Source organism: Canis aureus, chromosome 19 (assembly GCF_053574225.1).
Source record: "Canis aureus isolate CA01 chromosome 19, VMU_Caureus_v.1.0, whole genome shotgun sequence".
Classification (NCBI taxonomy): Eukaryota; Metazoa; Chordata; class Mammalia; order Carnivora; family Canidae; genus Canis; species Canis aureus.
Genome location: NC_135629.1, coordinates 27,709,072 through 27,722,810, shown reverse-complemented (window position 1 = coordinate 27,722,810; position 13,739 = coordinate 27,709,072). Strand labels below are relative to the sequence as shown.

The window sequence follows — 13,739 nt, the reverse complement described above, 5'->3', positions numbered from 1 at the left end:
CTTTTTCTGTCCCCATTCTTTAAAATTGGGGAAGGGAGAGTTAAAGTCTGTCACTTCTGAGGACACCTTCTGTGGAAACATTCTGAGTGCTACTCATTTCTCCAAAGTGGAGAAAAATGAAATAAGAAAAGAACAGAATATTAGAAGTGAGTAAAATGGACAATGGGAAGAAGAGAGAAGAAAGGAAAACTATATGTAAGGATGACAAGAGACTCAGAATACAGTTCAGGGTCTGCATCACTGTTGAGTGAAAGAATACCATTTTCCATAGGGATTAAAAAAATCAGATTTAGATCGAAAACTTTTATTAGCCAATTATTTTGGGTGATGAGGATGATGATGATAAGGATATCACTACTATACTAACTTCTTTATTTTTTAGATGGATACCAGGTGCAGAAGTTTGCACTAATCATATTACTAGGTGCATGAGGCATTGTTATTTCTAGGCTGTATATGTAGCAGATTTTGTTTGGTTATTAACAAATAAGTGGGAACCATTATAACCAACTCAGAGTTTATATTTGCATATATCTCCGGGGACATCACAGCTCCTTAAAGGGACTGGTATCTCAATAGTGAACAAAGGAAATTCACTGTATTTCTGTGTTTCCTTGATTTTTTAAACTTTATTTGAGAGAGAGAGAGAGAGAGGGAGAGAGAGTATGCAAGAGCTGGGAAAGGAGCAGAGTGAGAGGCACAGAATCTTTTTTTTTTTTTTTTTAAATTAAGGCCATTCCAATTTATTTATTTATTTTTTTAATTTTTTTTATTTATTTATGATAGTCATACAGAGAGAAAGAGAGAGAGCCAGAGACACAGGCAGAGGGAGAAGCAGGCTCCATGCACCGGGAGCCCGACGTGGGATTCGATCCCGGTCTCCAGGATCACGCCCTGGGCCAAAGGCAGGCGCCAAACAGCTGCGCCACCCAGGGATCCCAGAGGCACAGAATCTTAAATAGACTCTGTGCTGAGTGCAAAGCCTGATGCAGGGGTTCAATCCTAAGACCTGAGATCGCGACCTGAGCTGAAACCAAGAGTTGGATGCCTAACCGACGGAGCCACCTAGGCGCACCGGTTTCCTTGATTTTAAGATGCTCCATGAATTTGAAAACAGTCTTCCACTGCCACCCCAAAAAGAGATAGAGAAAAGAAAAAAAAAAAAGCTGTCTCACATTAAACTAAAAAACACATTGGGATTTCAGGAATGTTAAAATGAGAGAAAGGATGTTTTTAAGTCAAGGCACTAATGTTAGCTCTGTGTCTTGTATCAATATTATGCTATAATACAAGTTTTCACAATTTTCAAAAGTAAGGTTGAACTCCTGCCCCCCAAAAGTATTATGCATGCTAAAACACACTGCATCACTAAACATACACTAAACAATGGTGAATAAGCTGACAGCTAACATTTTGCCCATTTCTGCTGCCCCAAGACAAAAGAACATATCAGGGTGCTACTTGCCTTTCCAGGCTCACACTCGGTCCCGTCTGCCCAGGGCGTGTGCTGAGTCCGGCACACTCCGTCCACATTATTGCACCAGAGTCGTCTACATTGCATCTGTCCAATTAAGTTAAACAAGTCAGTGGTAATGTGATTAGACAATATGGAACCAGGCAGAGATTGCTCTCAATCAACATTTTGCCAACAAGACTGCATAGGTTAGAAAGGGATTTGTAATCTTGGTATGATGAATGATAAAATATTCCAAGGGCCACAGAGAGCAGCCCATGAAACACATTTCTACATCTGGCAGGACTTCAGGTGATATAAAAGGAGGCTGTTTGCTATCATGAGTAACACAGAAAAGAATATAAACATGGGTAAGTTTCATTCAAAAATTTTTATTATTTCCATATAATCACTGTACTTCCCAATTCACTATGCTATCTCAGAAGTCTCTCCCACCAAACCAACCAACCAAACACCCAAAGGCAGAAAACAGGGCACCTCAGAGAAGCACATTTTTGTCCATTTGCATCCTGATAACCACTGGATATCATTGGTCCAAGTGCCCACGACACACGCATTAAAATATCCTACACCCACCAGTTGAGCTACCTCCAGAAATGATTTCAAGTGCCATGTGGTCATAGTGCACAGACCTGACAAGCTAAAACAGGGAAACAGGTTGGTCTCATGGATGACCTTTACAGAATCTAGAAGAGTCTCTGTAATAAAGGTCATCTGGACAAGTCAGTGGGATGAAAGGAGACAAGGAGAGGAAAGGACAGAGCTGTGCCATCACCAGCCCTGAAACCCTGTCCTCTCTGAGCCTTGGTTTCCCATGTGTAATATGAAAATCAGAATGACATCTCCCTTTTGGGCTGTCATGAGAGTAAAGTGAGAATGTGTCGGTGAAGCACCACCTAACAGCACTATTCCTATTTATCATCATTATCACTATTATTGTTGTCATTAATAGTCAATGAACCATTCTTAACTTTACCACCAGTGGTTTATGTTAGAGTGAGAAGCCAGTGGAAAACGATGAATTAAAAACATGCAGAGTCAATGGATGAGGGCAGAAGTCGCCCCCAAATACTTACCATATATGGGCACACCTGAGAACCTGGTCCAAAAATCAATTCACATTGTTTATTCACGTTGTAAAGTAGGCCTGGCAGTTGGCGAGGCAAAGGGTAGGGTCTGGATTCAGGTTCATTAAGCAAACACTCGCCGTACCCAGTGCTGTGGAAAGCAGAAAAATACAGATGCTGAGAGTAGAGACAAAAGGGGCTGCCAAAAGGTCCAGATGACAGTGAATGCCATCCTGCCATTTTAAAGGTGGAGAGGATTGTTCCTTTTTCGAGTGCGCTTTATTCTTTACTTCCCACGCTAAAGTCCAGAAGCTGAAGCTCTATTTTTGGTGTATACTTGTTTGCGGAAACTGCTGATTATCCATACAACATAGTCTGTAGGAAATATGTGGCTTCTACAGCATTTGGCACATTTCGGGGCAATGATTTATTTATTTCTTTACCATCATCTCCAATAGATTGTAAGCTTCTTAGGGGCAAAGATAGTGTCTTTTTCATCCAAGCATGGGGCTCTAAACACCATAGCAACGGGTCTTTAGTAAATGTTTGCTGAGCAGATGAGCGAGTGAATCAACAACTATAAGAACAAACACTTCAGATCATCTGGTTAAAAAGAAAAACAGCAACCCTCCAGCTCTTTGACTTTTCTGCAAACACCTCTTCTGGAAAATTCACACCTGGTGAGTTCTGATTAATAAGCCCTCTCTTCCCTGTGGCTGGAGAAATATACACCCAGTGACCTTGGACAATCACTTAACCTTTCGTACATCTGGGAGAGAGGAGCAATAAATCTGTGACACAGGAATATTGTATAATGTAATTGGATCTTTGAGCAGCCTGGCAGGAAGCTTAAAAAACAAAACAAGAGAAGAAAAGAAAGAAGGGGGGGGAAGAGAGACAGAGAAAGAATGTTCTTAATTCAACAACATGGAGGTCTGTGTGATTTTCATCCACCCACATAACCCTTTTTGGGGTCATCTCACTACCCTCCCCTTTTTTGAGCCAAAATGACTAAGTCAGAACCACATAACTATTTGTGGCCTTCTTCATCGTGTAATCACACCCATGGGCCCTCCCCCAAGACCTGAGCAGACCTTAGAGCTTCATCAAGAACGAAGCAACATTTACATCTTCTCTTTAAGATCCCTACTTTTTCATTAGCTCAGTCTGTAATCTTCAAAACTCTGGCAAGGCGAGGAACTGCACAGATGTTGGAGAATATTTTTTTTACCTCCTCCCAGGAATGTCAACAAAAATAACAACTCCAAAGGAATGCTTGGCTCTACATTTTCTTTCCCACAATGAGTTCACTACATGGAGGCCAGACACAAGAAGCCTGTGCTAGAAGAAAGCTTAAGTCTTACTCTAAAAACTCAGTGATGTATCTTCGGCTACATTTTGACCACATCCAGGGGTTGGTATAGAAGTTCAATGTAGGAGCCATGACATGCTGAGGACTCTTGACTCCTTCCTCCTTGCACTTGTTGTTGTCATCATGAGGCATGTTAAACCTAAGGCCGACAAGACAAAGACAGGAATGTCAATAAATACCAAAACGTTGAGCTGTTATCACTGCTTCAAGAATGCATCTGTCTAAGAGAAAAAAGTTAACTGCCTTCTGCATTGTGGATAAGAACCTACATGCCGGGGAGCAGGAGGAAACTTCCTGGATGATTCAAGGTGGAGTGCAGCATAGAATGTAATTCTCACCCAATTTAATACAAAGTGCCTTTAATGTATAAAAAAAGATGTTGAGTAGCTCATTATCTGGGTTAAGGGTACTTTTTGGAACTGCAGGCGCTCTGAATGTGCTGTAGTTGGTGCTAGAATACAGTAGTTGAAATTCCTAATAAGCTGTGAAAGGCCAATTTATAGAGTCAAGAATTTGGCAAGTTATGATAACACTGTGAATATATAAAGAGTCGGTCAAGTTCAAAACTTGAAGCCAGAAGTTTTCTAATAAGAAGCTCACTATGGGTCTTGGCATTTCCTCCTTTTGGGTCAGGTTGACAAATGATATAACCGTGTTAGGTATATCATGACAGAAGTATGCAAAGTTCGTGCACAATAACATCCATTAAGGGAAGCTGCAAGCATGCCAATCCAATTGGCTTAACGCAGACATAGCAAATAGTTTCATGCTTCCTGCCAACGCCAATTGATTGGTACTGGCTTCCTAAAAAGCTGGGCACAAAAGGATTCTTCAGCTAATCCACGTTCTGCCCCTGGAGTGATGGAGTGCCAATGTCCTCCCGGGCCTGGGAGAGAACTCAGCAGCAGCATTAACACATACTTGCCATTCTTGGCTTCGCCAGAGAAAATGGGGGGAAACATGATACGAAGCATTTCTCAATCTTGAGACATCAAGTCTATGACCCACATGCCATTCTCAGCTCCAGTACCGAGCACAGAGAGGTGGTCCTCCCTGGATGACTCCCCAGTCGCAAAACGGATACATGTGACTAACTTTGCATTGAGAGAGGAATCCCTTCCACTCATTCATCGTGAAATAGGGAAATCAGTGAGCTAGACAGAAGCGTGTAGACTCATTTCACATGTATCTAAAAGCTGGGATAAAAGCCCATGAAGTCCATTCCACTCCTTTCTCTTGGGTTTGGTTTTCTTCTTCTAACAAGACTTGGGCTCTTCAATAATTGCCTGATGGAATAATTGCCAGATGAAAATTATGAGATAGAAAACCTTTGTCTCGGTTAAAATTAATAGCAGTTCTTTCTGCTTAAGAGTTCATTTCTTTAAAAGAATGACTTGCCCCCGTTTCCTGTTCCCAGCTGCAGAGTCAGTATCCTACCTACACTGATAAACCCAATACAAGCAACACGCTCAAACCTTTGTTGTTTGTTTCTCGTGGTGTGAAGGAGCTGGTGTTTATTCCTCACCCCTACCACACCTAGGTAAAATCAAGTTTATTTCATCACATCGGTAGAAAACTTTTTTTTTTTTTTTTTACGATTTTATTTATTTATTCATGAGAGTCACACAGAGAGAGAGAGCGGCAGAGACACAGGCAGAGGGAGAAGCAGGCTCCATGCAGGGAGCCCGACATGGGACTCGATCCTGGACCTAGGAATCACACCCTGGGCTGAAGGCGGAGCTAAACCGCTGGGCATTCAAATGTCAGGCACCTTTGCTCACAGCAGGGGCTAGATAGTAACAATCATTGAGCACTTCACTAAAAAATAATAACCAAGACTTTTTTGCATTCGCAACATACCAGGCAATGTGTTAATTGTGTTAGATGCTTTATTTCATTTAACTACCTTTTGTGAAAACTGCTATTACTATCCACATTTTATAGATAAGAAAATGTGAGTTGTAGAGAGATTGAATTATTTGATTAAGGTCACACAGCTGATGGGGTGAGGGAGCTGGGATTGGAAACCACTCCAGTCTGATTCTAAAATCTCTGTGTTTGGGAATATACATAAAACATATTCCCTCTGGTTAGACAAATTGTGGAAGATTGCTCAGTAATATTGTGTAAGGATCTCTATATCCAGTAGAGATTCAGTCACTTCCCAAATTCCTCCTAACTCAGATTTGGTACATCCAGAAGCTGATATGAGAAGGTAGGAGCTGCTTTTGAAGCATCCAATGATCCTCAGCAAATACAAGAGCAAACACTTTTTTCTCCCCAACAGGGTTTTATGTTACCAGACAGTCATGACTATAACAACCTAATGTTTAATCTTTAATAAGTTCATCAGAAAATCTACTACCAAGTACGGTAGCAAATTAAAAAAGATATTCATTTTCCTTAAAATATAAGCAAACTTAACTATATGAGACAAAGCACCAAAACAAAAAAAGATTACTAAGAGGCTAGAGATACACTTTTGTTTAGCTAACAACTCACATCATTCACCAATTATTTCTTTCTTTTTTTTTTTTTTTTTAACTTCTTGTCACTTTTGAGACAAGGTGCGCATGTATTAGCTCCATCTTATAGCGAGGTAAACGGCATACATTTTTCTCAAGTTAAAGAGAATGAAGAGGGATCCCTGGGTGGCGCAGCGGTTTGGTGCCTGCCTTTGGCCCAGGGCGTGATCCTGGAGACCCCGGATCGAGTCCCACGTTGGGCTCCCTGCATGGAGCCTGCTTCTCCCTCTGCCTGTGTCTCTGCCTCTCTCTCTCTCTCTGTGTGATTATCATAAATAAATAAAAATTTTAAAAAAATAAAGAGAATGAAGAATTAGAACAATTCAACTGGAACTTGGGTATCTGGTTCTCAGCTGATTCCCCATGTTAGAGCTGGTACCCCAATATCACAGGCTGGTACCCCAACATTATTAGCACTAGACTCTAAGCAATTTAATATTACTAAGGTCATTTGACATGGAAACAATATCTACCATGTGGGGATTTATGAAGTTTAAGGGAGCTAAATAAAAACACCTAGTTTGATGCCAACACATGGTTTTTGTGGAGGGAGATCTTTGCTAAATGTACAGTTCACACAGCTCCTCTATACCTGAAAATATTGGCCTTTGCTAATCAAAATTCTTACTTTCTTTAAAATGTCAACTTTCTAAACTAGCTGTCCTGAAAGGAGTTTATTAGCTCTTGTAAGGAAGGAATTAATAGGAAATTAACTGTATTTCTTTAAATACTCTACCTTTCTTAACGATAGATTATGGGGAACTGTGAATCTGTTAATTGCACAAGCTCTTGCCCTTTGATTACATTCCTATCTTGAACCTCCCCCAATCTGGTCTCCTGAGGCAGGAATGGCTGCCTTGGTGAAATGCCACCCTATTCTTCATGGTCAAATCTAACCTCCTATTTAAAGGTCTAAAGGAATTTCCTAGACTTTATGCAAAACAAACAAAAATCCCCAAAAGGTTCTATTAAAATAAGTTTGGGAACACTGAGTTAAGCAAAACTCAGCAGTTTATTTTAATACAGTACTTGTCAGAGCCTTTACTTTATGCCACTGAGCCTTGTGACTCTAAGCAGGGCTAGACCAGGAAGAAAAAAGTTTTTAAATTACTTGAGTATGAAACTCCTTTTTATTTTTTTCCCCGACAGACCATTCTCTTGGAATTGTGCTGGAGACCTTGTGTCTTGGGAAATGCTGGTGGGTCAAGTTTGCAAACTGAGTTCCACAAAATCTTTGAGTTTCACAAAAATATTTCAGAAACCAAAAGGACAGAGAGGAGGCCGATTAAGCAGGACTCTGGCCCACCACAACTGCTTAATGAAAGCCATGCTTTGTTTGTGCTATAAATATTGGGTATCTGATAGTATTCCCTTTGGAGAAGAGAAAATTGGTGTGCTCTTAAAATATGCTTGAAAGTTACTAGTTTCAAAATATACCCATTATATGCTGAACTAAACTGGAGATGCCTCTACATATGCATCTTATCTTTACCTGTAGAACAGCACACAACACATAGGTGCCTTCAAAAAGCATTTGTTGAATAAAAAAACCCTTGCTTAATAGATTATTTACCTTTAAACGAAGTTACCACTGACCTATCCATTGATGTACAACTCTATCAGTGACAACTCTTGAGAAAATTATTTTTAAAAGATATGGCATAAGAAATTAAATCATTCTAGAAAGAAAACAACGCAGATCAAAAATCACAATCATTTCTAGTAACTTTACACTGTTTTACCTCACATTCTAGCTATGCTCTGTTTCTAAAGAACAAAAAGGAAAAGCCAATTTCACAATAACCACTAAGTGACCACGGTTAGGAAATGTTCTCTTCTCTGTATCTTTGTTCCATCTCTTCCCTTTTAGGGACATCACTGTGCCCAGAGGCTAAATGTCTGAATGAAAGCCTTGTACTTCTACAGTCAGGAACAATCTGGATCTGCGAAAATCTTGTGAACCAGAGCAATGAAGGGAGACCCTCTCAGATAAAGATGTTACACCAGGAAAGTTTCCTAAGCTAATGCACCCTTTGCTTCAGTGGATGGCTGGAAAGGCCTCATTTCTCCAACTCCCAGAAAGAAAGGAAAATACTAGATATTTCACAGAAAATGTGTGTAGGTAAAGCAAAGACATGTCAGCTATGGCTGAAGAGGGGCTGCTGTGCTACTCAGCTTTCTAAAGTCATTTTTCCCAACTAGAGTCAAAGCTCTTCAACCCTGAAGTCTTTGTTATGACTCAAAAAGTGCCCTCTGCTCTCTGAGGTCAAGAGGATCCTCTCTGATGCAAAGGAAGAAAAGTTTGAGGTCACTCTGAATTAAATGAAAATATGGCAAGGAAACGTACACATGGCCCAGTTCATGGGCTATTGTGAAAGCTGTACTCAGTCCACTGTCCTCACTGATAGAACAGCTTCTGTAGGGATCACAGATGGTACCCAGCTCAGCAAGACCTATTCAGAGGGGGAAAAAAAGAAGAAGGATTTACTTTACAAAGCAATTGTGACTTGGAATAAAAACATGTAATAAACTGTTGTAGCCATAGAGGATACGCACAGCGGACTCACCTAAGGTATCACATTTGTCATGAGCTCTGCAGATATCCTGTCTGAAAGGAAAGCAGACTTAGGGCCATGACGACACCAAAGAGTAAATGTCAATACAAGCAAACACCTGACAGTCTTCTAGGCATTCACGACAGTGTCTACCTCATCGAGGAGGAGGTTACAACAAGCCAATTAAGAAGGCCACAGGTCTGTAACTCAAAAAAGCCTGGTAACCAGTGATGTAAGGATTAAAAGCTACATCAGGAGGGCTTCTTTGGCCACAGGGGTAGCCACAGAGCAAGTAAAAAAAAACTCTCCAGCCTGGGCTTTCCCTCCTACAGTGGCATGAGTGATTCTAGTCTGTTTGTGAACATTCCTGAGAAGGCTCTAAACACTCATTTCAGTTCACTTATGAGTAAGCGATTGTGACTATCTCCGAGGTGGCCAACAGGAAACACAAGCAGGCCAGCACTCCTCTCTGTTGCCCTGTACAGCATTTTAAATAGTTCTGAGAAAGTAGCTACCATGTAAAAATTTGGAAGATTTCACTCAAAACAAAAAGTCCATATTGCTGACCTCTTGCAAAATCACAGAAGCTGGCAATGCTAGATGCGTTTGTGACATGGTAACAACCAGCTCCATCTGAATAGCACCTGCCTTTAGTCTAAGGGTGTTTCCTGTTTGGCCCGCCTAACACATCTACTGACTACCTGGCACCTGTTGGCTAGCAGTTCTCAGCCAGGGGTGATTTTGCTCCCCACCCCAGAGGGCATTTGACAATGTCTGGAGACATTGTTGGTTGTCACAGTCGAGAGGAGAGGCTGCCACGGACAGATAGTAGGTAGAGACCATAGATACTGCTCAATGTCCTGCAATCCACAGGGCGGCCTCCACAATAGTGCTGCTTGGGAACCTGGTCCTACGGGCTGGCTAACAAGAATATACGACTTCACCCACCAACATGCTTGCAAACTGAATGATTCGAGGAATAAGAAATCCATATACCTTGTTACAAGAACAGCCGTATCGTGCTGGATTCCACCAGGGTAATTCTTGGAGTGCTGCCACTGGCAAAAATTTCTTAAAGTTGTCTGGGCATTAAAAGATATGGAAGGTCCTTCCTAAATGCAGAAAAGAATTATGATTGGCCCATTGTACCAACACCAATCCGATATGCCATTTCGGATACATATACAAGAAAGAAGAAAAAAAACTTTATTACCTGTTCATTATGAATCACAACTAAGTTCACAATAACAATATTAATTAAATTTCCAATACTTGGGTCTTTATAGATAGAGGCTACCTGCAACCGAGATAAATTTTTCAAGGTTAATTGTGAACTCTGTGTAAGCAATAAGCAATTTACTTCTTACGCTGGGCTCCACCTCTTTCCACGTTTCACGCAACATATGCATTTTGTCGTTTTGAATTTGCATTCATTCGGCAAACATTTATTAAAGCTCTCTTTGAAAAATTCATAGATGGCAGTTTCAGATAATAATGAATCCCAACAAGTTTAAATCTCAAAGTGTTTTCCTTGGAAATTGTATCGCCACGCAACTTAACAGTTTTCTGTGCCAAAACACTGGATATTAAGTTTTGATCCAGCTCTTTCAACCCAGTTGAAGTGCCAGATTGCCCAATTATGGAATTTCACATGGACCACATGTTTGCTAATACTGCTGTTCTTCATGCTTACCTCCCATTTGTCTTCTTCACAACCCAGTAGCCCATTTTGCTTTGTTTTGTTTTTTTCATTATTATTGCTAATCATGAAAGCTAACGTTCACTGCATGCTTATTGTGGACTTGACCCTCGCTGAAAATTGCATATGCATTTGCATCTAGTCCCCACAGCAAAAATCTCTGCACAAGTGAGAAAACTAAGGCTCAGAGAATTTAAGTAACTTTCCCAAGACTCTGCAGTGGTGAGTGGCACAGTCAGAAAAGCTCAACCTACATCAGTGTGACCCAATATCCAGGCTCATAACTGAAATTCTTCTGAAAGGTCTGAATTTATGGGTTGGAAATAGACTTGAGTCTGGGCAAGGTGTGATTAGGATTTTTTTCTCCCTCCTCCAGGACAGGAGAGGGCTGGAGCACATGGGGCTGAGCATGGGGAAGGGAGGAGAGGGGAGAGTGTGGGGCAGGCAGGTTAAGGGATTGGGGTGGGGTGGAGAGCACAAGGGAGCGGTTCACAGCGGTGAGGGGAAGACAAGAAGAACCACTGGACAGGGAAAGCAAAGAACTCTTAAAGCACCTGTGACTCAAATTCGGTCGTTTTTCACATTCTTTTGGGAAATCTATTAAAAGTAGGCTCCCGTTCATATAAATTAAGGTCAATCCATTAGAATAAACGCTGTGTTTTACATATTGTTCTAAAAACGGTGTGTGACAATGTTCTGTTTTGCTTTGAAAAAAGTTGTATCTGCATACAAACTTGAGTTGTGCTGTCCAACATGGTGGCCACTTGCCATACATGGCTACCGAGCACTGGAAATGTGGCTTTATGTCTAAATGAGATGTACTGTTGAATGTAAACACATACTGCATTTTAAGACTTCGTATGAGTCTAAAATGAGATGTACTGTTGAGTATAAACACAGATTGCATTTTAAGACTTAGTATGAAAAAAAAAGAGTAAAATATCTCCTTTGCAATTTTTGAAATGACAGCATTTTGATAGAAAATAATATACATCATTAAAACTAATTTTTCTTGTTTCTTGTTAAATTACATACGTGGCTTGCATTATATTTCTCCTGGGCAGTGCTGGTTAGAAACATATGCAAAAAAGAACTTTTAACAGTGGTGGCCTCCGGAAGGCGCCAGGGTAGGTAATGGCACTTCTTTTTCATGATTAGTCTTTCGTTCTGTTAGATTTTTTTTTTCTTAAAAATGTAAATCTATTGATTTCTCAATTCAAAGTCAGAGTAGGAAAATAGAGAGGGAGAGGTGAGGTGTGAGGTGTGGGCCTCACCCCAGGGCTACTAAATTAGAATTCTGGGGAAGAGAAACAAAGGCAGGCAGGCAGCTGCAATTCAAAGAGCTCCCAGGTGACTCTGATTCACAACCGGCATCCAACTGTCTTACTACAGACACATACCTGGCTGTGCAAGTTTCTATCTCAGAGGAAGAGCACTGGGTTTAGGAAGTGGACTATCTAGAGGTCACATGCAGTCCCTAAGCCACTTACTAGCTTTACAAGACGATGGGCAAGTGGCCCAGCTCCTCTGAGGCTCAGTTTTCTTATCTATGAAATGGGGATGATAATCTCCCCTAGCAGACTTGCCAGGAGGATTAGAAATGATGCCTTTTAACTAACTACAAAGCACATTGTCTAACAGAATGAACACTCAATACTGTCACCGTTGATGTCAATACAAAAAGGCAGCCAATACATAATCTTATGTTCTCTTCGGTCACTTGCCTGAATCGTTGGAATGCCAGCCCTGAGAATGATCCTCCAAAGCACTGGGTGGAAACCCATTTCCCAATGGCACATTTAAGGACTCATAAATCACCTTCTTTTGAATGTACTTACAATTGACATTAGAGTTAAAATATAGTGTTGAAGGTTTGTTCCATGGTATAAAACCATTCTGTAGTCTGCCACCACCATCACTTCTACAAACCGTGGATAGGACAAAAAACGCTTTGTTCTTCTGTGGGTCCTCTTTTCTCTTGTGCTGTCCGTCTTGTTACCATAGGCAGAAAGCGCCTTTGTTGCTAAGCTGCTCCTTAATCCCGCCACATCATCAGCCAGGCTATGCCTTGCTCCCCATCTTCTCCTTCTCATTTTCCTCTTGTCTTTGCTGTGACTATTTTTGTGTTCTGCAACAAATTGGATGGCATGCATTACATTTCAACCCACTTCTCTTTCATAGTAAGATTTAATTTGCCACATCTTAAAATGATGCCTCTGTTGTCAAATTACCTACAGAATCAAGTTCTACACACTGTGGACTCTCCAGGAGAAACTCAATCTGTGCTCTCTCATCTAAATGACTAAGGACTTGAAATTAGCTTCCCTGGCACCTTCCATAAATGCTCACTTAAGGTCTGAGAAAATCAGGAATGAGTTTAAGGGAAACAATTGCCTATGACTGTTTTCATTTGGTAACAAAAGTCTTGCTGGGGTTTAAGTGGTTTTCATTTATTGTTCTTTGCCATAGATATAGTCAGGGCCAGCACAGGTACTGAGCTTTACAGAATGGAAATGGAGATGTTTCCTACACACTGCTCTTGATACACAATGAGCTATAGTATAAAGAGGTCTGAGAGGTGGCCAGGCTAATATACAAAGGAACTCTAGAAAATGCATGACAAGGTATTTTTCTATTACTGCATGAAATCATTATAATATGTGAAATGTAAGAAGATGCTATTCAACGCCTCTGAATTTTTAATTAATTTCTTTCAGGGCTCAGTTAAGGAAATAGATTAAACTCAGAGAAGATGAAGAGGCTGTTGGGTTGGTGATGTAGAATGCTTGATCAGCCCTACTCATTCTGACTCTTGCTTAGGTATGTCATCAGTTCTATACAATCCTGCCACTCAAACTGTGATCCGTGGGCCAGCAGTGGCAGCCCCTTCAAACTTGTGGGAAATGCTCCTCTGCCCCACTCCAGACCTAATAAACCAGAATCTTCAGTTTAATGAGATCTCCAGATGATTCATATCCATGTTAAGGTTTTGAGAAGCGCTAGTAGGGAACGTGGCTTGAAGCTTATATTGTTGGTGAAAATATTCA

General features: G+C 40.8%; 1 protein-coding gene across 5 annotated transcripts in view; it reads right to left on the bottom strand.

The window, feature by feature from the left end:
* ADAMTS9 (ADAM metallopeptidase with thrombospondin type 1 motif 9) overlaps nt 1–13,739 on the bottom strand; it is a 397,174-nt gene that overhangs the window by 353,860 nt on the left and 29,575 nt on the right. For 4 of the 5 annotated variants that reach the window (XR_013357704.1, XM_077858175.1, XM_077858178.1 and 1 more), the window contains exons 4-11: nt 12,531–12,820; nt 10,207–10,290; nt 9,990–10,105; nt 9,006–9,046; nt 8,786–8,891; nt 3,906–4,052; nt 2,551–2,692; nt 1,466–1,561 (exon numbers count right to left, since the gene is read on the bottom strand). Coding sequence is in view for 4 of the 5 variants with exons in the window: in XM_077858175.1 (XP_077714301.1) it covers nt 1,466–1,561; nt 2,551–2,692; nt 3,906–4,052; nt 8,786–8,891; nt 9,006–9,046; nt 9,990–10,105; nt 10,207–10,290; nt 12,531–12,820 (1,022 nt within the window). In the remaining variant the exon portion in view is untranslated. The remainder of the gene's footprint in view (nt 1–1,465; nt 1,562–2,550; nt 2,693–3,905; nt 4,053–8,785; nt 8,892–9,005; nt 9,047–9,989; nt 10,106–10,206; nt 10,291–12,530; nt 12,821–13,739) is intronic. The other variant, XM_077858176.1, reaches the window with a different exon arrangement.